This window comes from Cibotium barometz, chromosome 3 (genome assembly GCF_041138505.1).
Source record: "Cibotium barometz isolate CiBa-2024 chromosome 3, ASM4113850v1, whole genome shotgun sequence".
In the NCBI taxonomy this organism is placed as follows: domain Eukaryota; kingdom Viridiplantae; phylum Streptophyta; class Polypodiopsida; order Cyatheales; family Cibotiaceae; genus Cibotium; species Cibotium barometz.
Genome location: NC_141048.1, coordinates 45,846,810 through 45,873,862, shown reverse-complemented (window position 1 = coordinate 45,873,862; position 27,053 = coordinate 45,846,810). Strand labels below are relative to the sequence as shown.

Here is a 27,053-nt window from a genome sequence, read left to right as displayed (position 1 = left end):
GAAAAATTCTCCAATCTTTCAAGATAAATTTTTTAAATCAAATCCTTGAAAGATTTCCAGGTGTAGGTTAATAATGGGCCAAAACACTTTTTCCCTCCTTTAGGAGGAATTTACCCCCGAGCATATGTATATACTCTTATGAGCGAGTGTGTAAGTGACCTTATCATGTCATTCACTTGTGCTTCACTCATTCTCATTAATGTACTTTGAGTGTGTGCTTCTCTCTATCTCTACTTGCTTGCATGTGTGTGTGTGTGTGTGCGTTGCTACCTTTGTCTCCACTCTAACAATTGGTATCAGAGCATGTTCTCTTAGATCTTGCCTTCGTCATTTTCTCACGCCATCACCTCTTTCTCCTCAAGATACTCTTTTATCCTCTTACGTGAAGAAGATATACTCTTTAGTGTGCTATTAACTTTATTAATAGCATGTCTTATGACTTTTGGGCCATTTTTGGCACGTTTCAGGGCAATCTTGAGGGAGTATAGTTTCAAACACTCTGTGATTCTAGGTTTTTTGCACTACAAAGCATCATAAACTTGGTGTGAAGACATTATGAGCATATGCCATAAGTGTTACAATATCATCTTTGAGCTCATCATCAATAGCTTCATCAGCATCATCATCATTGATGCTGAGAAATGTTATGCCATAGGATGCTAAGGAATGTTATACCTTTCTACTGATTTCTTCTATTGCTACAAACATCACATCAATTTCTCTTCAACATTGTTCCCAAACTCTTTCCAAGGCTTCAAATTGCCATTCTTCTTATTTGCTTCATTCACTCTACATGATTTGACCACATGACTAGGCTTGTCGTAGTAGAAACACTTTACCTTAGATTTCTTCTTCTTACTAGATCCCTTCCCCTTGCCTTTCTACATGATTTGACTACATGACCAGGCTTATCATAATAGAAAAACTTTGTCTTAGATTTGTTATTCTTTTTAGAAGGATTGGGGTTACTATATTCCGTCCCCTTGCCTTTCTTTGCATTTGTGAAGAATGCAACATCACTATCATCTCTGGATTTAAAATGCATCTCCTCCTCCACCAACATTATGCCAAACTCCAAAAGTAGGAGGTGGGTTGTGCACCAGCATGTTCAGTGAGGTTACCAAACTATTATACTTTGAGGGCAACACCCTAATGCATCTTTGTGTCAAATTTTCAACCAATTCTTCATTGGTCTTAGTGATCCCCACTACCACCATTCTTCATTGGTCTTAGTGATCCCCACTACCACCATTCTTCATTGGTCTTAGTGATCTTGTAGATTCTTTATTTGCAATATAAACTACTATACTGCTTCTCCATCAGAATGCCTTTCTACGCCAAACTAATTCGCAAGATTTTGAAGCCTTACTTGATTAGTTCTTTAGAATTTGCCATATATTGGAAGCTCTGGTAGTATGTTGAATTAGGGTCATCATTGAATCAATGATGATGGCACATAGTGTATCTGCATTCCTTTGCATCATCTACACCAAAGCGAGAGCAAGATCTGCCAGTATGGTATGTAGTGGATATGTTGGATTTGGAGTAGGACCCAACTTTGCATCAACCCCTAATGTGGTTTCTGACAACTCATATGAATCAAGAATAGACCTAATCTCGAACTTTCAAAGACTGTAATTTATCCCATCCAATGAAAAGGTGGAGGGCAAGCACGAGAAGCTACGTTATTTACAAGTTAGGCCACCTCTTCAAATCTGCCTTTAAATATCTTCAAATAGAGAATTTCCAAAACAAGATTTGCCTAGAGCCTATGCTCTAATACCATGTAAAAATACACAATAGAAGAAATAGGATCAACACAATATAAAGTACTGAATTGTGGAAAGAAGTGGAGAGTAAGCAATATTATTGCTTGTAATACTTGATTACAAATTGATGGCATCTGCCCACCCGTGTGCTCCAGGCAAGGACTCGCTTTGATGCAGCAATCTAGATGGAGGATGTATTTCTTAGAAGAGTTCTTGAACACAATGAACTCAATGCTAAGGCTACCAAACTAGTCTATATATAGTGCCGAGGGTCTAAAATGACTAACTCACCATATCATCTGACCGGGGACCATATTACACATATTAGATTACAACAAAGTTCGATACGAACTTGGCACACCTCCCAAGACATCTGCGACCATTTGGACCATCAAATGGGCTCTATAAACCTAAGAATATAACCTAAGAATAATGTGTCCTGGATTTGTTGTCTAATGCAATCACATAGCCCGCACAAGCATGCATCCTACTTGGCAGAGTGTCAAGTCTACGTAAGTTGTCTCCTAACCATTTGGGGCACACTTGGCCGCCACACCACCATCGACTATCTAAACTAGGAATTATTATCAAGTACCTGGGTGCTCACCACAATGACTACTCCTCATAAAGGGGGCCTTACAAAATAGAGCACATCTGTCACCTAAAAAAATAACAGGAAGGTGGAGCGAGGGTGGAGCATTGAGCAAATTCTTTTTTAACAACAAGCACGTCCTCTTAGAGAACTTAAATGTATGAGGATAGAAAGTTTTGAACATGTGCTTTTAGTTGAGCTAGAGGATCACTTCTTCAAGCTCAATCAACCTCATGAAAGAGACTGAAATGATGCCTTTTTTACAAAGAAAAAAAACTACACTCTCTAAGTTATAATTTTTGACCTTCAGAATGTAGAAACTTAAATACAATTAATGTTTTTTTTACAAGCTTCAATTATATGTGATGAATTGACTTCACAAAGACGTGGAACACAAAAGAGCACAAAATATTGAAGGAAGCATGGTAAGAGATCATGCTTTGAAGTAATATATATCAAGCTTTGTGAAGTCAATTATATGTGATGAATTAACTTCACAAAGACGTGGAACACAAAAGAGCACAAAATATTGAAGGAAGCATGGTAAGAGATCATGCTTTGAAGTAATATATATCAAGCTTTAAAGTTGATCAACTAGCAATCCTCCATGCAAGTATAGTGTAAAAGGTGAAGCTATGGTAACATCTCTCATAATAATATCAAGAATTATTAGGAGCTTTGGGATCAATTCAAATGCTGAGAAAGTTATCTTGATAGAAAGAAAGATGGCTTTGAGAGTATGAGGGTTTTATTCAGACAACAAAGAACTGATGGTGTACCAAACATCATATGCTTTGCTATAAGTTTTGACAAAATCCCTCCTTGTGGATTATCATGAATTTATCCAAAGGCCATGTGACATGCTTACAAAGTAAACACGTTATTGGTGGAAAAAATTTGTAAATTGCGGTCATTTTATTGACATCAAGTTCTTGGCTTCAATTTTTTTCCACTCCATAAAACTAGAACTCTTTCAATGATTGAATAGTGTATTATTTCTCAACCTCCTATATGTCTTTTCTCCCTCGGGATACACCAAGCACATAGGAGCACAGGAGCATTTATGCTCAACAATTTCACCCACTTGCATGCTATATCCAAAGAGAGAGACTTGCATGTTATATCCAGAGAGAGAGAGAGAGAGAGAGAGAGAGAGAGAGAGAGAGAGAGAGAGGTATGTGTGTGTGTGCATGTGTGCATGTGCTTGTACATGTGCGTGTGCAGTGTGTGTACTTGTACGTGTGCATGTGCATGTGCTTATACGTGTGCATGTGTGTGTGCATATGCTTGTACGTGTACGTGTACATGTGCATGTGCAAGTGCATGTATGTATACGTGTGCTTGTACATGTACATGTAGTTGTGCATGTATGTGTGCATGTACATGTGTGTATACATGTGCATGTGCATGTGTGTGTGTGTGTGTATGCGTGTGCTGCTTATACATGTACGTGTGCATGTGCTAAGGTTTGCACAACGGGACATGCTATGGGGGCTGAAGGTGAATGCCATGGCTATTATATAGGAGTCGATAGGAAGAGTTAGAGAGAGGAAAGAGCTAACAGAATGCTAGGAAAATTGATGACTCAAATGATGTGATGTATTATTTAGATGATAAAATAAAGTACACCAAGTACATGCTTTTATAGGTTGCAAGCTTGGCTCAGAGAGGCTGGTGAGCTTAGCCTCAACAAGCTCAAAGGCTCATCATGGTTCGGAGGCTTATCATGTTCTAGTTGCAAGCTCACAGGCTCATGTAACTCAGCTTAGAGAAGGCTGGTAAGCTTGGCTCAGAAGCTAGTGAGCTTAGCCTCAACAAGCTCAAAGGCTCAACACTAGCATGGCTCAAAGGCTTATCATGCTTGCCTTAGAGGTTCAAGTAGCTGAGTCCCCAACTCCGACTCAAAGGCCAAGGTAACACTAGGAGTTAATTGTCCATGTCCTACATTGGTTTAAATCACAATATCCCCCCTTGTTTTGATAAGTGACTTTTAGCAGAAGGTAACTAACTCGAAGAACACAAAGAGAAAAACACACACACAACATTTATTACAAATCTTTTTCGAGGGGGATGACTCGAGCAGAGGACCCATGACCCACACACACATATAAAAACTAAAAAACGGTTTCGAGGAAGAATGCCCCCCTCAATCGCAATGGCAAAGCACTTTTTTATGATGGCGTTTCCAAGGTACCAAGACTTGGGTCTCAAGCATTGAAGATCTCGAAGAAGTGCATGAAGAGTGTGGTGATGATTCCAATGGAGCATATGATGATGAATTTGTTGATGAAGCCATTGTGAAGCTATTACATGATGTCCGTGTTGAAGCTATTACATGATATGTGTGATGTTATTACGAGACAAGTAAGCATAATTTCATTTATTTTCATTTGCACCATGGGAGTAGTCTCTTACTAGCGATTCTTTTACACAAAATCTCTTAAGGTTTTAAAAATAGCCACACGACATGACGGGAGGTGACGGTAAGCCTGGGTGTAGGTTGTCACAGTGAAGGAAGAGGCAGACCAGACGATGCTGTAGCAGTAATAGCACATAGTCGTGAGTAAGTCTCAGATAACGTGGGAACAGCGATAACTAGAGATAGACAGCAGCTGGTGTGGTGGAACATCAACAAATTTGCAGATGAGCTTGATTGTGATTTGCTGGATCTAAAGCGTGCGATTAGCCTCATATGGCTGGGAGAGAAGCAACAGATGGGTTAGCTTGTATGCCTGGGCTGAAGAAACCAACAGAGATCAGGCTGTGCTGAGGGCATGCCCGGCTTATATGGCTGGGCCGACGAGGCCAACCCAGATCAGTCTGCTGACGGTGTGCCCACCAAGTTTCAGCTCCAATATAATAACCAAGAGGGGGAAGTGATGGTGGGCTCTGGACAAGTGGACTTTAGGTAGATTTCTCGCTGCCTCAATACTTGGCACCCCATTTGACCGGGCTCACAGCCGGTAGCCGGCCCTCGGGGCTCTTTTTGAATGCAGGCCCACTCGCGGGTGTAGACGCTTATGCATAGACGTCGGGTTGTATATATGTGCAAACATAGATTTGTCACGGTTGTGCCATAGTGGAGTTGGTAAGGTACGCGCTTGGGATGAGGGAGGTACTGGGTTTGAATCCCACCTCCCACATGTCTATACATGTGACATCTAGATATTTGTTTGTACATATGTTCACACCATTTTGCACGGACCAATGTTTGGACATGGCACTGGGACTTAGAAAAATTTCTAAGTCTCAAAGCCAGATGACCGGCTATCGAGGTCAACGGGGTGCCACGTATTGAGGCACCCCGAAATCTACCTAAAGCCGTACAAGTGGACTAGGTGGTGACTTGCGAGCTGGTTAACTGTTGAACTGGGCAGTGATGTGTACAGAATAATCAGGCAGCAATGCACACACGGTAGTCAAGTAGTGATGGTGAGACTAGTAAGTGTATGCACATGTGACTATATGCATAGAGGTGGCTGTAGGTACATGATGCGGGTATCCGGATACAAGCCTCTGATATCAACTCTTGAAAAAAAGCAGTGCTAGGGTTTGCACAACAGTGAGACAGGGTATGGAGGCCAATTTCTGACATTCTAGATGTATGTGAAGCTTGCATGATGGTGGGTATGTAGCACCAAAAACCCTTTCCATAAGAGGCTAGTTTTAGGGACAAGGCTTCTCTTCAACTTGTACACACATTCATGTTTGTGGAAAGATTAGTACAAGGCTTCTCTTCAACTTGTACACACATTGATGTTTGTGGAAAGATTAGTACAAGGCTTCTCTTCAAGTTGTACACACATTGATGCTTGTGGAAAGATTAGTACAATTTCACTTTGAGGTTCTTAGAGTTAGCGAGAGGAAAGCGATAACACAATGCTACGACAATTGCATGACTCAAATATTGTGATGTGCATATGGGTGTGTGTGTGTGTGTGTGTGTGTGTGTGTGTGCATGTGCATGCGTATGTACGTACATGTGCATGTATGTGTGCATACATGCATGTGCATGTGTGTTTATGTGTGTGTGTGTGTATGTTTGAATAAAACTAATAATATATCCATAGTCGAAACCAAAAGTTCGAAAACCCAAACAGTCTTGATATATGAAGTGTTTAACATGATTACAAAACAAAAGCATTGTCTACAATAATCATGTTATCAGTTTTGAGAGAGTATCTCAAGTAGTACACCATGTATCTTAGAGCTTAAACTACGAGACTTTTGAGAGGGTAGAACCTGTTACATATATCCATCCAACATAGACAAACAAATAGTTAGCTTGTGTGTGTATTACAGGTGTCTTAAGTCCTACCATATGTCATAGATGTCACTGAAAGACCCCAAAGTTTAAGCTAAAGTTGGGTCAATAGATCCCAATTTGTTCCAATAAAAAATCCATTCCCAAAATTCAGATAGAAAACCCGTGAACCTATCATATAGTCATCGATAAGAAATACAAAGTAATCCACCTAGTGGATTGACCAAAGTGCCTTAATGTCCATGCCCATATTACTCAAACATGTCATCAGTTCTCTAGTTAGGCATAATAAGTCATCTTGTCAAGCTAGCTACCATATGCACAGAAGCTAGAAACAAAATTTGGCCTTAGAATGCATAGTCCCAAAAAACAAAGAAGTCCAATGCCATAAAATACCTATTCAGAAAATATCAACAAGTAGACCCAACCAATGGTATACCCAATCTGGAGTGTCTTAGAATGCAAAGTCCCAAAAAACAAAGAAGTCTGCTGTCTGGAGCCCAATGCCATAAAATACCTATTCAAAAAATATCAACAATTAGACCCAACCAATGGTATACCCAATCTGGAGCGTCAATCAATTACAGAAAGTTGGATGAAATCCCAAAGATGTATTCAAAAATAAAGAATACATCACATTGCGTGGTTAGAAATCAACCAAGTAACCCCCATAATCGGTCTCACATATATGTGTGTCAAAGAGAATTCAGTGTTTTAATGCTCCTATCCAACGAAGAGTATTCATACATTTATCTCTACAATAGCTCGTAAAAGTCTAATCCATGAAACTACTGCATGCAAAATTTAGCAATATCGAATTTATTGGCAAAAACCATATTAGGATTTATTCAAAACAACAAATCAGTTTTGAGATTCGGATAGTACATGCATTCTAAAACACCATTCATTATCTAATAAAGACAAACAATTCGTTTATCATAAAAGGTGGAAAGCTCTTAAAAGGTTAGCACAGTATTATATAACCCAAGAAAAAAACTACAGAATTCGGTTCGTGAGACATAGCATCCAAATAGCCCAACAACCAGAAATACACAGAGTATTATGTCGTCAATGATTCACAAAAATATGTGAATGCAAAAATTAAATACCATCAGCCACAAAACATGCATGTGCGATTTTCAAAGCCATAAAATCACAGAAATTAAAGTGATAGACAAAGATTACACATGCATGTTTTTAGAGTAGATAGACAGTTAATAAAGAAACTCACGTATCTCAGATAGACAGTTAATAAAGAAACTCACGTATCTCAGACTTCGAATGGATCATACAACATGCAATATGCCATAACAGATTGGCCATCCAAACAGAATCCAACAAAATGGATTCGAAAAGATCATTCTCCCAAAGAGTGCATGGACTGCCATGGACAGTAAAGAAAGCAGGACATAGCCCCGCAGCTACAAATTACTTGAGAAGAAGAACTTCCAAGAGAAGCCAAAACCAACGACATGCCAAAATAAACTGTAAAGCACTGCATGCTAAGTGAGTATATGAACTCACAAGATTGATGGCCGATTTATACTCGCTGAGGAAGCCAGCTAATGCCTCCATTTGTATTTAATGAGGATCCTTCAGCGCATATTGTGCAGAGCTCCAGCCTTAGGTTTTGCCAAGCAATCCTTAGAGAAGTAAAGCCCATAACATGGATACCACCAAATGGACAATAACACGGCATTTACAACCAAAATCGGTTGAGATAAATCATGCATAGAAAGTGTGTGTTTGTGGGGGTGTGTGTGTAAATGAGCCCATGCATGAGGTGAATTAAATATAGCCCATGCCATATCATACGGTATGTGTTGTAAAGCATCAATAGGATATATGTAATAATCATACCACTAGCAATATCCATGCAACAATCCTTGATACATACAAGCTTTTGCAATAGATTTTTTTTGGGGTGTAAATCCAAATACAAGATATAGTAGTAAAAATCCAAACCTCTAGACCTAAACACCAAAATTGGTTTAGATAAAAACTACCCCGAATGTGAGTGTGTATGTGCATGTGTGTGTATGTGTGAGTGAGAGAGAGAGAGAGAGAGAGAGAGAGAGTGTGTGTGTGTGTTATGATTGTGTAATCCGTGTATGTGTAGCTGCGTGTGTGTGTGCGCGCTCCGCTGTGTGTCTGTGCCTCCTGCGCTTGCTTCCTCCTCGCAAATCTAGCTCTACAACCCCTCGCAAATTTGATTCCACCTCCTTTAATAATGTCTGCCCAGAAATTTGATGCTGAAGCAGTTTATGTAAATCAAATGCAGCCAAGATGTAAAGCTGTTTGTCACCCAATTTGGAAGTAGTCACTCAATAGAAAATTATGGTCAAAAACAACCGAGTTAAATGGGTTTCAGACAATCAAGGGTGGCAGACTCCTCATCCCAAGAGCTTGCTCTATCAAGGTATGGTTGCTGATGTTATTGATGCTCTTCAAGCTGAGATCTATGAAGACATAGATATTGCCTTGTATCACTTTGCACATCGCATGCAAACTGTCATGAAAGAATATGCAAAATGGTATATGGGCATAGAAAGACAACTTCTTATGGCCAAGCAAGACATCCAACGTCTGGAAGAATTAAGCCATACATGCACTCTTTCTCATGAAGAAGAAGGGTGTTTGCTGCATGCTAAGCACATGATCGCAGATAATGACCAAAGAAAGCTACATAAATGGCAAGTCGGTCCGGACAAAAACCTCTTTTGGATAAGGGATGTTCTTTGAAAGGTTTTCTGTTAACCCTTACATGCAGCTAAGAGTGAAGCAGTGTATTACCAAAATACAAAATTCCAATGGTCAATGGACTTAAAACTTGTATCAATTGGAATTTAAATGTGTATCTCATTTTCGCTATGCTTTTGCTACTCCGAATCAAATGTCTGATATCATCATGCAAGCTCGAGTAGAATTGTTCTCATGTTCTTGTGATTATGGATCAAGAGCAAAGTGATCAATTGGAAATGCCTTTTACTGAATGTGAATTAAATAAGGTGGTTAAGTATTTGGGAAGATGGAAATCCCCTAGTTGGGATGGTTAGAGTTTTTTTTGCAATTCTAGGATCAACTTGCAGGTCCTCTTTTACTCATGATGAATCAATCCTAGAGAGAAGGCATTAAGCTCTCATCGTGGCAAGGGGGACTTATAAAACTTGTGCCTAAAAGAAATCTCTGCACAAACCTATCAGATTGGCAGCCTATCACATTAATCCCAGTAATCTACAAGATCATCACCAAAATGCTTGCTAATAGATTGCTAAAAATTCTCCGTAAAAGCCTGCACCCGACACAATATGGATTTGTTCCTCAACGACAAATCATAGACAATATTTACAATGTTTGTGGGTATTGCATATGCAAAATACACTGACCAAGAAGTGCTCTTACTACAAGTTGATGTAGCCAAGGCTTTTGACACAATTGAGTGGGATTACATTTCTATAGTTATGCAAAAGCTTGGTTATGGCACTAAATGCAGAATGTTATTTACTGGTTGTACACAAAGATAGCACATCTCGCTCTATCCTAGGAAAAGGATTGTCTTCTCAATGGGTATTAGGCCGCTCATTAAGGCAAGGATGCCCCTTAAGTGCATTGTTGTATGCTATTGCTACTCATCCTCTGGATGCACTCTCTGAACAAGATCATCTTCATGGTCTAAAATTGCCTACTGGAGACACTCTCATTCCTCAAGCCTATGCTAATGACTCTTTCTTTTTTCCAAAAAACACGAAAGAGGATTTGCAATGTCTTATGCAAGCATTACATTTGTTTGGAGAAGCAACATGGCTATTTATCAACTTTCGGAAGTCTACTTTGTTGCCTTTCAAACAAGCAGATTGGCATGCTTTCTTGTGGCCAGGAATTATATGCCAACCTCATGAGATAGTGCGCCATTTGGTTATCCATTGGGTTGGAATATTTTGGCATTTATCTACATGGCCTTTGCATGTTTGTCTCAGAATTGTGCAATAAATTTTTATGGCATACATACATTTTTTCCTCCCGCTTTTGGTGTGGACAAAAAAACAACTTAATTCTTTTATGTCTCAAGTGACGGAAGTCTTTTGGAAGACTTCTAACCAAAAAAAAGGCTTGTATCTACTAGAATCTCATTGTATATGCACCCCAAAATGCATGGTGGGCTGAGTATTCTCAATATTCATTACCATGTCTTGGCCAGAAAAGGCACTATGCTTTCCACATACTTTGCATAGCCAAAAAAGACACTATGCTTTCCACATACTTTGTGCAGAGTCAACCGTAGACTTTGATTTGTCTTTCACATGTATCGAAACTTTAAAGTCTTTTGGTAAATGGGAGATTTTGGTAGGTCATGTGATTGGAAAAATTGTTGGATGCCCTTATTCTTCTCACTAATTAAAGATTGGCAAAAGATTCTATAATATCTTCATTGGTCGGGCAAACCCCCAGAGATAGAAAATCCTCTATGATAAGAAAGGATACATTGGAGTTGAGCATTTGATTGTCCATTTGCTTTGCGCTCTCCAAGAAAGGCATCATACTTCATGTCCACAAAAGGGATTTACTTGTGTCAAGATGTCAATACTAATGAAGGAAGAGTAATGTCTTTTCCAAAAGCACAACTACTTTGGCATTTGGGCATGCATTGCAGACCAATTAGGACACTAATTAAAGAGCAATTACAACCATTTAGTGAGTTACTGGATTATCCTATTTAAGGGCGGCTTGAAGACCGGACTTTGCAAAGAACGAAATATGGGTCAATCCCTAAAATCCTTTAACAGAGATCACTGCCTCTAGATTATATCGATTGATTCTCCATGAACCGTTTTTTGATTACGCAAATCATCTTTGGGGAATCAATCAAACCGCACAATGGAAAAATTTGCATAAGATTAGGGACCACAATTTACCTCTAAAGCAAAAAGTTTTCATGTGGAGATGTATTCCCAGAGTATTCCCCATTGGAAATTTTTTGAAAACAGTCATATTGTATTTGCTAAATGCTCTTCTTGTTGACATTTTTAAAAAACAATGAATTTATTACAATGCAACATTTATTTTAATACTATTCAAGCATTAGATCTTTTTTTTAAAGACTTTTTGGATTACTTCTCGTGAGATTTCCTAGGAACACTTTTTTCAAGAACTTTTGGATGTTTGGAAAATATGCACAATGAATGGATAAATATGCTCTTTAATGCCTTGTTGCAATTTTGGGCACTATGAACTATATGTGTTGCTCGCACTCAAACGGCTTTCCATTCATTAAAGATTAATAAGTTCTTCTATTTCCGTCAATCTTTACGACAATCTTGGCATGACAACCATCAACTACTACAACAGATTGATCAAGCTCAATTTGAATTGTTATTCACTGTTTCTAGATGTATACCATAGTGAAGACCAGGGCTTCACCCGATACATTAATATAGATTGTGTTTTTACCCCCCAAAAAAAACGAGAGAGAGAGAGAGAGAGAGAGAGAGAGAGAGAGAGAGAGAGAGAGAAAGCATTACACAAATAGCAAGCTTCGAGAAAGCCATACTTGACAATGCTGCAAAAAGAGAAACCCAAGCTTTAATCGTGTTCACGTTCAACTCCGTATGTTGACATAGCAAGCAGCATTAGAAAAGGCTCTCATTCAGCTATGGCAAGTTCTTTACTGACAGTCGATAACCCTGAGTCCTGTAAGACCATGTGGTCACCACAAGACATCTATAAACCAAGGACAACACAAAATACAAACCAAACACAAGCCAAATCCAAGAACCATTCACATGGATAACTTGTACTAATTCTTAACTTAGCAATGAACCAACAAGGCCTTTTTTTTGTGAGATTGATTATATTATATATATACCTGTGCATCTGCAGAAAAGGGAGTTACCACTAGGGCTACAGCCCACAGCAACATGAACTCATTTTAGCAATTACTACTCAATTGGATACTTGTTACAGGAACATCTCAAGATAAGCTTCTATATCTTTGTTATATGGAGCTAAGGAGTGCACATGAAAGGTGTACAAAATGTTCTTTTGGCCACGTCCCTCCTTGCATAGCAATTGCATGCTTCTCAAATGTCTCATAATTTGGTTCAAGTCAAGTACTTTTGACGACTCACAACTGCTCAAAATCAAGTACTATGGCAGACATTAAAAACTGGTCAGAGTAGAGCATCCTTATGACATTAGCGATTAGAATTTCCCTTTCCATTGACGTATAAAGCCATTTAGCAAACCTTGCAACTTTTCCGACAAGAACCCAGATATTCATTGGTTCCAACCATGTATGCAGGATTTTTTTTGCACTCCCCAGCAGCTGCCCATTCTGCACAGCGCTCATTCTCATCGGCACACACTCCTGGTTTTGGTCTTGTCTTCTCAAAAGACCCCACATGTATCCACTTTGTTGCTGACCATTTTTCACCTTCAATTACCGGACAGCTACCATGCAGACTCAATATATCTGGTACCGCTTCAGTATTGAGGCTAAAAAACAGAAGCGCATCGCCTTTTCGTGGTCGCACTGCCAAAAAACAGCAGTAATATTAGCATGTTGCAAGAATATACATGAGGCTGGGTACAGAACAGTCTATGCCTGGGGATGGCCTGCATCAGCATGTCACTTAGGTTGCCCGTCCACCATCCCCAATAAGCGGCCAAGATGGGGCCCTACTGACTGTTGGGGACTGGGTTGTGCCCAGCCTATAACTTGGCACAGTTGTGGAAAGAGAAATACCTGAAAGTCCTTTTTTGGCACATTCTGACCAGGTATCATCTTTAGCTCGAGGATCCTGCACATTCCATGAGCTGGAGTCTGGAAATTTGTACAAGGTAAATGTAAAAACAAAAAATTGGATTAAAGTGAAATTTTAGGGGCTTACGGGGGAATTCGGGAAGACGGTTTCTCCACCTCTTACGACATTTGAGAGGTACATCAGGACTGTGGCAACTCTGTGACCACCAAGAGCTTGATTTTGCTTGTCATGAAAAAAATCGAAGTGGGGTTCATATTTCTCCCCGTGTTCGTATCTTAAAACCTGTAGAGCTTCTCCATTCTCTGAAATATCCAGACACCCACCCATGCATGCACATGAATACCAGCATACACACCCCCCTCCCCCCTCCCCGCCCCACAACCCCCCGCCCCCCCCCCCCCCCCCCCCCACTACACACATATAATGTTCAATCCTTAAAATATGTGCTCCTAACTATTTCATATTCCTGCTACACCCTCAGAACTAGAAAAAGTGTGGACTAGTGTTGTGACAAAGTAGGAAAAAATAACAAATGTCCTACCTTTAGGTAAAAAGGTCCAAGTTGCAATCCTCTCTTCAATGCGCTTGACAATTTCATCCTAAAAACCACATTCAAATAAAAAGAGTTTAAGTAGGCTTTTCATGGGAACATGAGGAGGAGGGAGGTGAAAGGAAAAGAAAAGAAGGGGAAGGGGGGGGAACAATCAGAAAGATCACAAACATAAACCATGATCAAAGACGTAAGAAAAAAAGAAAGATGCAATCTTGACTTCGTAAGCCTCCACTAACCAGAACTAGCCACATCCCATGCGTAAAGAAACTTCTACTTCAGTATGCATATCTCACCTAGCCTCAGATTTACCTTCCTAACAAAAATGTTCATACAGGTCTCTCCTACACATATCTGAGAGTCGACAAGTAGTGCGAGCTATGATGCATGTGAAAAATAAACTATTTACTGGGCTCACACAAAGGGCCGATATCATAGCCGCTCACATGCATTCAGTAGGAGGTATGATGTATGTGATTGGTAAACCCTCGGACTCTAAGAGAGCCAAGTGACAGCAGAAGCTAACGCAATGGATGGCAAGATGGAAGGATTCTTACCTTAAGCTGGGCAATTAAAACAACTACTGTCACCGTCATCATACTAAGAGGGATCGCCAGAAGAAGACAATTCATCTGATATCAAGATGAGTTCAATGGTTCCACCATGTTCGAACTGACCCTCCTCTTTCCAAGTAGCTTCTGGGGGCTTGATCATAAGTAGATAGGGAGGAGGGAAACTCAAAACAAGAAAAGACAAGGTGCATGAGCTCATGGAATGTCATGGCCAAATAAGGGTCATCGTTAAGCATGCAGTTGAGTAAGCTCAGCTCACACAGTTCAATCAAGATTTCATTATGGATCATATTTAGATGGAGTCCCATTCCAAAGTGCAGATCAGATCAACTCTATCAGGTCAAGCAGAAAATCATGGGGTGCACAATGTGGGTTAATAATATAAGCGTCGCATGAGGTGCACAATGTGGGTTCATTTACAAGCCCTCACATGCATCAAGCTGCATGCAGGGATCATGACTAGTGAGGTCATGTACACGGTAGATTGGGCGACAAACAGACCATTGTAATCCCTAATCTAGAATGAGTAACCAGCGAGGGGGAACAGGAGCAAGGTGGACAACAGGAGCAGCCAAGATTTCAACAGAGAAGCCTCAGGCTGGAGGTGTTTACAGCCCATGGGCAGCCCAGAATCAGCCTCAACCAGGCACCCAGGGCGCAGCCAGGGGGGGCTAGGCATGTAAATGAGACCTTTGGGTGCCTATTAAGGGGATTGGGGGGCCCACAGCAGACCAACCAGCTCCAAGGATAAAAGGGACCCCTTATCACCCTCATTTGCCATTCAACCTCAGCACTTCAGAGCAACAGACATCAGCAGCCAGGAGAGCAGATCCAGCCAATGGCAGAAACTCAGTAAAATGCGATCTCGACAGCATTTCATTTCAGCGGTGGTACCTGCAAATTTGGGAGAAGATCAAAGCAAATACTACTCCAATGATATAGCTTTTTCCAAAACCCCACTGATGAAAACTCCAGCTACAAAGTCGCTTCATGATGTGTATTCACACTGCCTTGCACAGTCTGGACGGGTCTACCAAAATTAGCCCAAGTGAGAAAAGCCCTTGCGATGGACCAGATCCAGCTGTCTTGCGCATTGATTTGTAGATGTATTGTTCTAGTCTGCTATAGCTCTAGGATGAGCTCAAACAGTTTCTGTAGCTCATGGTTGGGAAGGGAAGTAGAGACCTATCCCTAACCCTTCCACTGACCACTGCATGGGCATCCTGTGCTGGATGTGAGTTTATCTCAGATTAACCCTTGGTTCTGAAGTTTCAAGCCTTATACAGTGAGTTCTGAGTTGTTTTGCATGCCTACAACACTGCCAAACAGCGCAAAGCAAGTATTAATGTGGACACAAAAATCCGTTGATCACACTTTCATGAATGCTACTAAAAGGAATGTTCGAAGGTAATTTTGTAAACCCCTCTAAATAGCCGAACCGATTGTAAGACAAATTTTATTCCAGCAAAAAATGAAGCCAACTATCTTCACATCCAACTTGAAAACGCAGAAGAAAGTGTTACATGGCCCTTGTTGATAAACATTCCCGAGCTGGTCCGAATCTCACTCAGTACACTCTTTCCAGACTCATTGTCTGCCACCATTGACTTTTCAAGCTTGCTTTTTGCCTGTGGGGCAACACAAATTGGAATATAAGATTTCTTCAAACAAGACGATGGTCCCATCTTTAAAAATAAAGAAAATTTGTTCTCAAGTTGATCAATTGTTGAACCGAAATTCTCTTTAAGGGTCCTGCCTGTGTTGACACGAGAGAGAGAGAGAGAGAGAGAGGGAGGGAGAGAGAGAGAGTAAACATAGATTTTTCACTTTCTTATTTGATGTGGTCCCAGAGCAAAAAAATACAAACTATTGCTTAGACCTGCCTTTTACAAAGGCAGGCCCAAAAGGCTGCCAGTTAAATGTGTACCAGATATTTTAGATGCTCGCATTCTTCGTCGGATAGAAATCCTTGATACAGAAATGCCCTGTCCAAGTTTCAAATCTGATCAGAACAAAGCTTCCCTAGACACACGAGCTGTACAAACCAGATCCAGCATAAACAAGTAAAGCATTCGATATCTAGTGGTTTGCAGCGTAGCACGATCTGCTCTCTCCCCCCCTTCTGCGTTTTCTGCCTGCGACCCCCCCCCCTTCTTTGCCGTCGCCATCGCCCCCTCCTTCAACCTCGCCTCCCCCCCGCTTCCGCCCCTCCTAGCCCCCGTTTCCCCCTTTTCCGCCTCTCCCCACCCACCCACCCCCCTGCGCTCAACCCCCCCCCCCCCCCCCCCCCCCCCGCGGGGCCCGTGTCTCCCCTTCCTTCTCAGTAGCCTCTTGTAACATGCAACGGAATTATGCATAGATGTAGAATACTGTCACACAAAGTTTCAAACCGCCTTCTTTATCCTGAGTTTAGCGAGTCTTTAGTAATCCAATTTACCACTTCACACTTTAAGAGATGAGAGAGAGAGAGAGAGAGAGACAGAGAGAGAGATCTATGCACCTTATTGGGTCCCAAATTACCCACTGAAGGGCCCCCTCCTATTGCTAGGACTATTTGCTTCTATCACTTTGAAGAGAATGACTGTATGACTGACTTGGGACTGTAGATAAGCCAGAATAGCTCCCAAGGCTGAGGACTGAATCGCTTATGCTTCAATGATGATATTGTTAGCAGTCATCTCCTGTCTGTACATTACACCAGGGCCTCTGTTGTGGGTGTGCCCGCCCATTTTAGGTGTTCCCCCATTTTTCCTCATTCTCCATGGTATTTTCCCATTTTTTCTAGGTGTGGGAGTACAGTTATGGGATCGTGTCAATGCCCGTGTGTGTTCTTTCATCTTCCTTAATTGCACACCACATGTGATTAATCATATAAAGCATATGATTAATCATATAAAGCATATGACGCTGGCCAAAGGGATTTGGCAGCATTTGGCTTCTCTGTATAACAGGGTAATCACCCATGAAGTAGATCTCCTTGGAAGTGCAGATGCGGGTGATGAATCTTACACAGTCTTCGACAATGTGGGAGCACATCAACAAGTTGCAGGCTCTTCAGCAAGAGGTTCTTCAGGCTGGGAAGGAGATATCTTTAGAGGACATGGCCTTCACGTTGTTGTCTCATTTGCCCTCTCAGTACTCAACATTTTACTCCTCTTTGATCACCAGTGGCAAACTCAGCACCATCACATGGGAGGAGCTTGTGCCTATGGTCTTGGACCAAGAAGAGCGTTTTACGAACCCTCCACAGGGCGGACGTTCTAAGGCCTTGACTGGCCAACGGTCGAAAGGTCGTAACCATAGGTATTTCTCATACCGATACCAATCCATTCGTACCGTACGGTATGACCCCCCCTCCCCCCCCAATTTTTTTTTTTAAAAAATCCAAATGATTTAAAAAAATATAGAAACCCTGCTTAACGAAGATCCCAAATGCTCGAAATACTTCGCAACTTTCATGTCCACACAGTATTCCATATGGGGTTGTTGAGAGACCTAAAAAATCTAGCAAGGTAGACTGGTAGTGAACACTTGATTGGTAGGATGAGAGAATCTTGCTACATTAGTTGGAGATCCTTGGTATAGGTAGGCTAGACAGTTAGATTCTCAAGTTATGTACGAGGGAGAAGATTTGGACATGGCCATTTTGATCTAGAGAGGAGTCCCTAAACCTAACACCCTAGATGCACTACTCGTATTTGTGCAAGGATGATCCCTTAATCAGTGAGAGACCTTTGGTATTGCATTACCCATCCAGGTTCTTTTTTGGAGACAATCGGGAGATCCAACTGGGAGAGGCACATATCCATGTTCTGGTTCCTCAAGCACTGTAGACTCCTCCCCTCCCAACCTTTCTTCACATTCAAGCTTGAAGCTCCATAGGTGGTAAGTGTTTTAAAAAAAAAACGTATTTTATCGTACGGTATCAGAATATTTCATATCGTACCAGAAATTCCTGTATGGTATCGTATTTTCATACCATGACAACTATGGCCGTGACAACAAGAACAATAAGGGCAAAGGGAAGTCTTCGTCGGAGAAGTCTTCTGAGAAGAAGCCCGATTCAAACCATGAGAAACTGAAGGCCGAGCGGACCTGTAACGATTGTGGCGAGAGGCCACTATTGGAAAAAGTGTCCTAAGCGGAATACTGGGAAGAGTGCTGATTCTTCAACTTCAATTGCAAAGACTCCCACCTTTGTGCACTTGGAGATTTTGGACACAGATGCTTCATCTTCTTCGAGCGAGGAGGCAATTGGCTTCACCGCCAAGGATACTCAGGAGTGGATTCTTGATAGTCGTGCTTCCAAGCACACGATTCCTTCCCGTGAGTTCTTACAGGATCTTAAACTGCAGTCAATCCGCATTTTCATTGGCGACAATTCCACTATACCGATTCATAGTGAAGACAGGATGGAGATTATTCCCGATGGCAAAGGGGGTAAGCATTCCTCTCGTGTTCTTTACATCCCCGCACTTGGTTTTCATCTATTGTCAATGCATGAGGTTTGCAAGACTGGCTTCCGGGTGGAGTTTGAGGAGCATTATGTTGCTCTACGGGACAGAGAAACAGGCCAGGTTGTATGGGAAGACGGAGTGGAGAACGGTATCTACAAACTCTCAGCGCTCTCTTCTCTGACAAGCACTCAAATCAGTGACTTGTGGCACTTCCGTTTTGGCCACTTGAATGTGGATGTGTTGCGGCGGGCTTTCCGGGACCAGATGGTCGATGGCTTGCCAGATGTTGGCAATAGGCAAGGACGTTGTAGTTCTTGCATTCGTGGTAAGCAGCACAAGGAATCTTTTTCGAAGCAAGCTTCCAAGCACGCTTTGAAACCTTTGGAGTTGGTACACACTGACTTGTGTGGACCTATGCAACCCCATCCTTGGGAGGTTGTTTGTACTTCATGCTACTTGTTGATGATTATTGCAGATTCACATGGGTGTATTTCCTTTCCCAGAAGGACCAAGCTTTTGCTCGGTTCAAGGAGTGGCATGTGATGGTGGAGAAAGAGTTTGGATTGCAGTAAAGACTCTTCAAGCTAACAAAGGAGGAGAGTTTTCTTCCAATGCGTTTGTGTGGAACATGGCACCAAGCGGGAGCTGGCCAATACAGGCTCGCCTTAAAGAATTGAGTGGTTGAGCGAAAGAACTGGACTATGGTGGAGATGGCGAGGACGATGTTGGACAATCGTGATCTTCCTCGTCCACTTTGGAGAGGCTATGGCTACAGCTGTCCATATCCTCAACCAATCTCCGACGACTTCAGTACCAAAGATGACTCCATTTGAGGCTTATTTTGGCAAGAAACCAGATGTCTCCCATTTCCATGTGTTTGGGAGTGATGCCTATGTTCACATTCCAACGAAGCAGAGGGGGAAGCTTGACTCAAAGTCCCAGAAGCTTGTATTTATGGGATATAATTCTCTTTCCAAGGCTACAGGTTGTATGACCCGGAGCAAAACGAGATTGTCGTCAGCATAGATGTTTTTTATGAGCATGTTCTAGCTTCCACTATTGATGAGCCGCCACTTCTTGGAGACCCAAATGAGTTTGAGGATGATTCCAGTCTATTCTTCCAGTTGGCCAGTCTCAATCAGTAGTACGAGGTTGAGCACGCAGCTGGAGTTGAGACCCCGCAACAACAAGAGCCTCTGCGTTCTATTCGAGTACCCAGGTGGTTGTTAGACACTCTTCGGGAGTCGGGTGTTACGAAGCTTCCCTCCGAGTGGACCACAGAGGACGAACCTTGAAGATTGCACAGAGTTCGTGACAAAAGTCATTACGCGGAGCTCCTACAGGTAAACTATGCTTTGGTGTCTCGTATCATTCGGGACAAAGAGCCCACTTCCGTGAAGGAGGCTCTTTCTCAAGATACTTGGAGGAAATCCAAGCAAGTGAAATTGGATGCCATAGAGAAGAATAAAACTTGGGAGTTGGTTCCGAGGCCATCAAAATGGTCAGTCATTGGTGTCAAGTGGGTCTTTAAGACCAAGTATACGTCTAATGGGTCGGTGGACAAACACAAAGCCAGACTTGTGGCTAAGGGTTATGCTCAGCAGCCTGGCATTGACTATGAGGATACCTTTGCACCAACAACGAGGATGACCACGATTCGGACCGTTCTTGCCCTTGCCTCTTCTCCGTGGTGGTCCGTATATCAAATGGATGTAAAATCCGCGTTCCTTAATGATGACTTGCAAGAGGAGGTGTACCTTGAGCAGCCTCTAGGCTTTGAGGTTCCAGGATCAAAGGGGATGGTTTACAGGTTGCGGAAGGCCTTGTATGGTCTTAAGCAGGCTCCCAGGGCTTGGAATCAGAAGATTGATTCCTTCTTTGTACGGATTGGATTTCAAAGATCAGTTGCAAATCCTAATTTGTATCTCTTTCGGGAACGCGGTTTGGTCACGTTGATCATTCTTTATGTGGATGACCTCATTCTCATCGGAGGTCATGTGGAGCACATAGCAGTGACGAAGGCTACCTTGTCAAAGGAGTTTGAGATGATTGACTTAGGCTTACTCCACTTCTTCTTGGGATTGGAGATCTGGCAGACCCAGAGGGGGTTCTTTGTCTCTCAACAACGGTATGTTCATGAGTTACTTGAGGCCTTTGGGATGGAGAACTGCAAGCCTATCACGTCACCGATGGACCCAAACACGAAGATTACAGTGAATGATCCTTGTGAGCTGATTGATGCCTCTGTATCGGAAGCTGGTTGGTTCATTGATCTGGTTTGCTGAACACCAGATTGGTCTTGAGCTTTCCTGTGGGGCTGTTGAGCTTGTTCATCCAACGCAGGATTGTGAATCTTGCGGTATTTGCAGGGTACGAAGAATCTTGGACTCTCCTACGACACTAGAGGGGAAACGAAGGACAGAGTCCGACTCTAAGGCTGGAGTGACTCAGATTGGGGAAGAGATCCAGACACGAGGAGATCTACATCAGGTGTTGTTTCATGGAGCAGCAAGAGGCAACCAACTATTGCCTTGTCGTCTACATAGGCAGAGCACCGGGCTGCTTGTGGTGCTGCTCGCGAAGTTGTGTGGCTGCGGAGGTTGCTTAGTGGGATTGGGTTTCCACAAAAGGAGCCCACGATCATCCAGTAGTGCAATAACCAGAGTTGTATCGCTTTTGCTCGGAACCCGGTCTTCCATGCCTGGACCAAGCACATAGAGATACAATATCACTTTGTTCATGAGAAGATTTTGGTTGGTGACATCTTGCTTGTTTATTGTTCAATGGAGGACAATGCAGCGGACCTCTTCACGAAGTCTACCTCAGGCCATGCTCCGGCAGCACTCTAGTTCATTGGGATTGGTTCCACATCCAGGAGCTGAGAGGAGGTGTTAGCAGTCATCTCTTGTCTGTACATTACACCAGGGCCTCTGTTGTGGGTGTGCCCGCCCATTTTAGGTGCTCTCTCATTTTTCCTCATTCTCCATAGTACTTTTCCATTTTTTTTGGGTGTGGGAGGACTGCTCCTTGCTGTTGACTGTATCAAATGCTGGCCGACTAATTTTATGCTACCCAATCTAATTTTATGTTCGGGCCGACTGATGTTTACCTAGTCGACTAGTTCTTTACCTGGTCGTGAGCATATGTTGCTGGTCGTGAGCATCTATGCTGCTGTCGGCTGTTAATGGGCTGGCCGACCAACTGCCTGGGGCCATATAAAATGGCCCTAGCCCTCCCTCCCTGTCTTGTATGATATTCAGGATTTTCTTGTGTATATAGAGCAGCTTCTCTCTCCCTCTCTCATCTGCATTTTGCTCTCTACAGCAGTTATCTTCATTTCCGCTGTGCATTCTGACAGATATGGAATGGAATAATGCTATTGATGCTATTTACATAAACATGGGCTGCTAGTCGGCTGGCTACAGAGCTGGCTAACTATAGCATTAAATGCTATATGACTTGCTCATGTGTTAAATGCTGAAATAATGTGATAAAATTCTAAAAAAATACTTAAAAATATGGTAAAAATGCTGAATAATATTCTAAGGCTTCTGCAATGGTTTACATGCATATGGGATGAATGCTATGCAAATGCAGACCATGCTCTCATGCAATAATGGCCAGGCTCAGAATTGAGGACCAAAGTATACTGAGTACCAAGCTCTGCGGAATCGACATATTAATCTTTCATGCTATCCAAGTCTTTTCCAATGATTTCGACAATGGTAGACTCCTACATGGTCTGGATGTTGGTCTTTCAACTAACAGCATCTGCTATCGGTTATGCTTACCAGGGATGTACTCGATCATTTCTCCAAATTGTTGGAAGATCTGACTCCATCTGGCTTGCCGATCACTCCATTGGACACTTGGCATGGTCTGAAGCCACTTAAGTGCTTAGTGGTCTGTTTTGACAGTGAAAACCTGTCCATAAAGGAAAGGCTTCCAATGCGATCACACCTAAAAGCTCTCTGTCATAAACCGAATAATTCCTTTCGGCAACATCCAACTTTCTATTGTAGTAGTCCACGGGTCTATTGTCCTACTGAAGAACAACACCTATGGCTACATTGTTGGCATTGGTAATGACCTCGAAAGCTTCATCCCAAGGTGCTAACTTCAAAACAGGCGCTTCTAAGGCTGCTTTCTGGAGTGCACGGAATGCATCAAGCGCCTTGCTTGTAGCTGTGACCTTTTGTCTACGAGTTTTCACCCCCTTGAGCAAGTCAGTGAGAGGTGTTGCAAGGTTGGAAAACTAGGGAACCTGCATACTGTAGGCCTGGCAAAGACCTGCGAATGAATGAATCTCTTGGGCGGTCTTAGAAACGTCCCAGTCCAAGATCTCTTAAAACCTTTGAGGGGTCCAATCAAATCCCAAAGGAACCGATGATGTAGCCCAAGTATTGAACCTAAATAACGTCGAAGATGGACTTTTTGGCATTAATGTAGAGCCCATTATCTCACAAAAGTTGCAAGATTTTCTCCACATCTTTCAAGGTGCTCCGCAGTGGTTGAGAATATAAGTATGTCATCAAGAAATATAAAAACACACTTACCAATGGGGACTGCGAAAATCCTGGACATCATTTTATTGAAGGTTGCCGGTGCGTCGGTAAGCCCAAAGTGCATAACCACTCTTGAGATCAAATTTAGTGAAAAATTTTGCACCATTTAAATGCTCCAAAATGTACTCAATCCTTGGCATAGGAAACTTATTCTTAATAGTGAGTTTGTTTAATGCCCTTTAGTCTACACAACGGCGTGCAAACTTGTCTTTCTTTTGGACAAATAGGATGGGTGCAGCAAATGGTGAGGAAGATGGCCGAACGAATCCGGCTCAGAGAAGCTCAAATAACTACTTTTCTAGCTCGCCCTCTAAAGTCTTGGAAAGACAATAGGGAAACTTGCTAGGAGATTCTGCTCCAGGGACCAAATCGATATGATGGTCCCTCCTCAGGACGAGAGAAAGGGAGACTCGGTGGGAGATCATCCCTAAGCATAATGTCCTGATGTCGAGACAAGAGGTCTACTGACTGTGGGACTGGAGATGAAGATGAGATAGCCGCTATCGATGAGGTAGAGGTTGTCTGAGCACGAACATAAAAAATCAATGCTCCTTCTACTCCCTTGTGGATAGCTTGTCGGGCTTGGAGATGAGAAATCAAAGGGATGCTAAGAATGCTTCTATCCCCACGAATCATCACGGGCTCAAGAAAACCTTTACAAATAGTAAAAGTGTCCTGCCCCCAATTGGGAATAGGCTCATACTGACAAAACCACTGGATTCCTAAAATCATGTCGCACCCCAAAAGAGGCGAGACAATGAAATCTCGTTGGAATGAGGCCTTTTGAACTTTAAAGGAAAACTGTTGTGCCTTTTGAGAAATGTGGGTGCAGAGACCAAGAGTAAACCCGTCCACATCCAAATGATAGGGCACTAATGTGCAACTCATTTTGGTAGCCAACTCAGGAGAGATGGCATCCTCAGAACTGTCCCTGTCAAATAGGACTACAAATTGGCAACCCTTGGTGGCAAAGCCATAAGCTCACATGAGGCTTTTCTATGCAGCATCACTCTCTCTCTCTCCTGTTTAGCATCAAATACCACGGATGGCATAGAATGCATAGAAGGTAAAAGCTGAACTACGTTGGTGGTAATAGGCAGGGCTAGAGGAGCAGGAGATGCTGTGGCAACTATGGAAGAAGGTGGCTTGGAGGCTTGCTCCGTTTGCCATTCTTGATAATCCTTCTTACCATGCCCAATGGTATGACAAGAAAAACATATGTTTTTTGACTGGTACTTCCTTTGCTCCTCTGGAGAAAGATAGCCTCCAGTGATGCCTGCTTTAGCCTTCTCCTCGGGGATTTTCTTAGATTTGGATTGGTTATCCTTCTTACCCCTTGAACTAGAACTAGAACTGTCGTCCTTCTGTCAGAATGCACAGCGGAAATAAAGACAACTGCTGTAGAGAGCAATACACAGATGAAAGAGAGAGAGAAGCTAGTGTAACTTTGCTATATACACCAATAAAATCCCAGAATACAGAATGAAGAAGTGTGAGAGCAAGGGGCCATTTTATATGGCCCCTGGTTGCTGGTCGACCAGCTCAAAACAAACCGACAACAGCCTGACTGCTCACGACCAACAAAAAAGGTCAGTCGGCTAGATCAAACCCAATCAGCCAACATTGAGGGGTGGTCGGGTATCAGTAGAGCAGTCGGGCAGCCAGCAGACACAATCGGCCAGCACCTGGGGGCAGCCAACAGCCCATACACAGCTAAATAAATGGGAAAAAATACGGAGAGTGAGGAAAAATGGGAAGACACCAAATACGGGCAGGCACACCCACAACAGAGGCCTTGTTATAGTGTACAAACAAGAGATGACTACTAACACCCCCTCTCAGCTCCTGGATGTAGAACCAACCCCAGTGAGCTAGTGAGCTGGAGTGCTGCCGGAGTATAGCCTGAGGTAGAGACTTCGTGAAGAGGTCCGTTGCATTGTCCTCCGTCGAACAATAAAGAAGCAAGATGTCACCAACCAAGATCTTCTCACGAACAAAATGATATTGTATCTCTATGTGCTTGGTCCCAGCATGGAAGACCGGGTTCCGAGCAATAGCGATATACCTCTAGTTATTGCCCTAGATGACCGTGGGCTCCTTCTGTGGAAACCCAATCTCGCCAAGCAACCTCCGCAACCACACAACCTCGCAAGCAGCACCACAAGCAGCCCGGTACTCTGCCTCTGTAGATGACAAGGCAATAGTTGGCTGCCTCTTGCTGCTCCATGAAACAGTTCCTGAGCCGAGGGTAAAACTGTACTCTAATGTAGATCTCCTCGTGTTTGGATCTCCACCCCAATCTGAGCCACTCCAACTAACCAACCTTGGAGTCGAACTCGTTCCTTCGTTTCACCTCCACAAGTGTAGAAGAGTCCAAGATCCTTCGTACCCTGCAGATACCGCAAGATCCGCAATCCTACATCCCAATGAGACTTCAACGGCGTCTGCATAAATGAGCTCAAAAGCTCCATCGGAAAGCTCAAGTCCAATTTGGTGTTCAGCAACCAGATCAATGAACCAACTAGCTTCCGGTATAAAGAGACATCAACTGGCTCACAAGGATCATGCACTGTAAGTTTTGTGTTCGGGTCCATCGATGACGTGATAGGCTTGCAGTTCTCCATCCCAAAGGCCTCAAGCAACTCATGAACATACCGCTGTTGAGAGACAAAGAACCCCCTCTAGGTCTGCCAGATCTCCAATCCCAAGAAGGAGTGGAGTAAGCCTAAATTGGTCATCTCAAATTCCTTTGACAAGGCAGCTTTTGTCACTGTAATGTGCTCCATATGACCGCAGGTGAGAATGAGGTCATCCACATAAAGGATGATCAACGTGACCATGCCGTGTTCTCGAAAGAGATATAGGTTGGGATCTGCAACCGATCTCTGAAATCCAGTAAAAGAAGGAATCAATCTTCTGAATTCAAGTCCTGGGAGCCTGTTTAAGACCATACAAGGCCTTCCGCAACCTGTAAACCATCCCCTTTGATCCTGGAACCTCAAAGCCTCGAGGCTGCTCAACATACACCTCCTCCTGCAGGTCACCATTAAGGAACACAGATTTAACATCCATCCGAAATACGGGCCACCGCTAAGAAGAAGCAAGGGCAAGTGTCACCAGCCTGGACATTTCCCAGTATGAAAGGGGTCTGGTGGACTCCAGGATGTCTAAATATTTGGAAAGTACAAGCTTTGGGAATGGGGGATTATCCTAGAATACAAAGGACCACTCCTAAAATTTAGGAGAGTTGCTATTTTTGGCCCGACGATGGAAATTTTGTTCGCGTCATTACATCTGGAATTGAGCAGATACCAAGAGTTGGCAAAGTGCCTATGACAGAATGTCTACCAGTTGGGATATTTTTAGAGATAAAGTTTATGGAAGGACCCATCTCTTAGATTGGGACATGTGGCAAGGAGGTGGACCAAAGTGAGACAAGTGGCCTGACACTTGTTAGAAAGTGGATCAAAGTGAGACAAGTGGCCTCACACTTGTCACTTCAGCTATTGTGTGGCTCTCCACT

General features: G+C 42.7%; 1 protein-coding gene across 1 annotated transcript in view; it reads right to left on the bottom strand.

Moving 5' to 3' along the window:
* Positions 1-12,535: 12,535 nt before the first annotated feature.
* The window catches only part of LOC147640134 (putative prolyl 4-hydroxylase 6), a 35,606-nt gene continuing 21,088 nt past the window's right edge, over positions 12,536-27,053 (bottom strand). Inside the window, exons 4-9 of the mRNA XM_086777602.1 lie at positions 16,436-16,493; positions 16,032-16,136; positions 13,928-13,985; positions 13,513-13,688; positions 13,368-13,422; positions 12,536-13,154 (exon numbers count right to left, since the gene is read on the bottom strand). Coding sequence (XP_086633728.1) covers positions 12,859-13,154; positions 13,368-13,422; positions 13,513-13,688; positions 13,928-13,985; positions 16,032-16,136; positions 16,436-16,493 — 748 coding nt within the window. The 3' untranslated portion in view covers positions 12,536-12,858. The remainder of the gene's footprint in view (positions 13,155-13,367; positions 13,423-13,512; positions 13,689-13,927; positions 13,986-16,031; positions 16,137-16,435; positions 16,494-27,053) is intronic.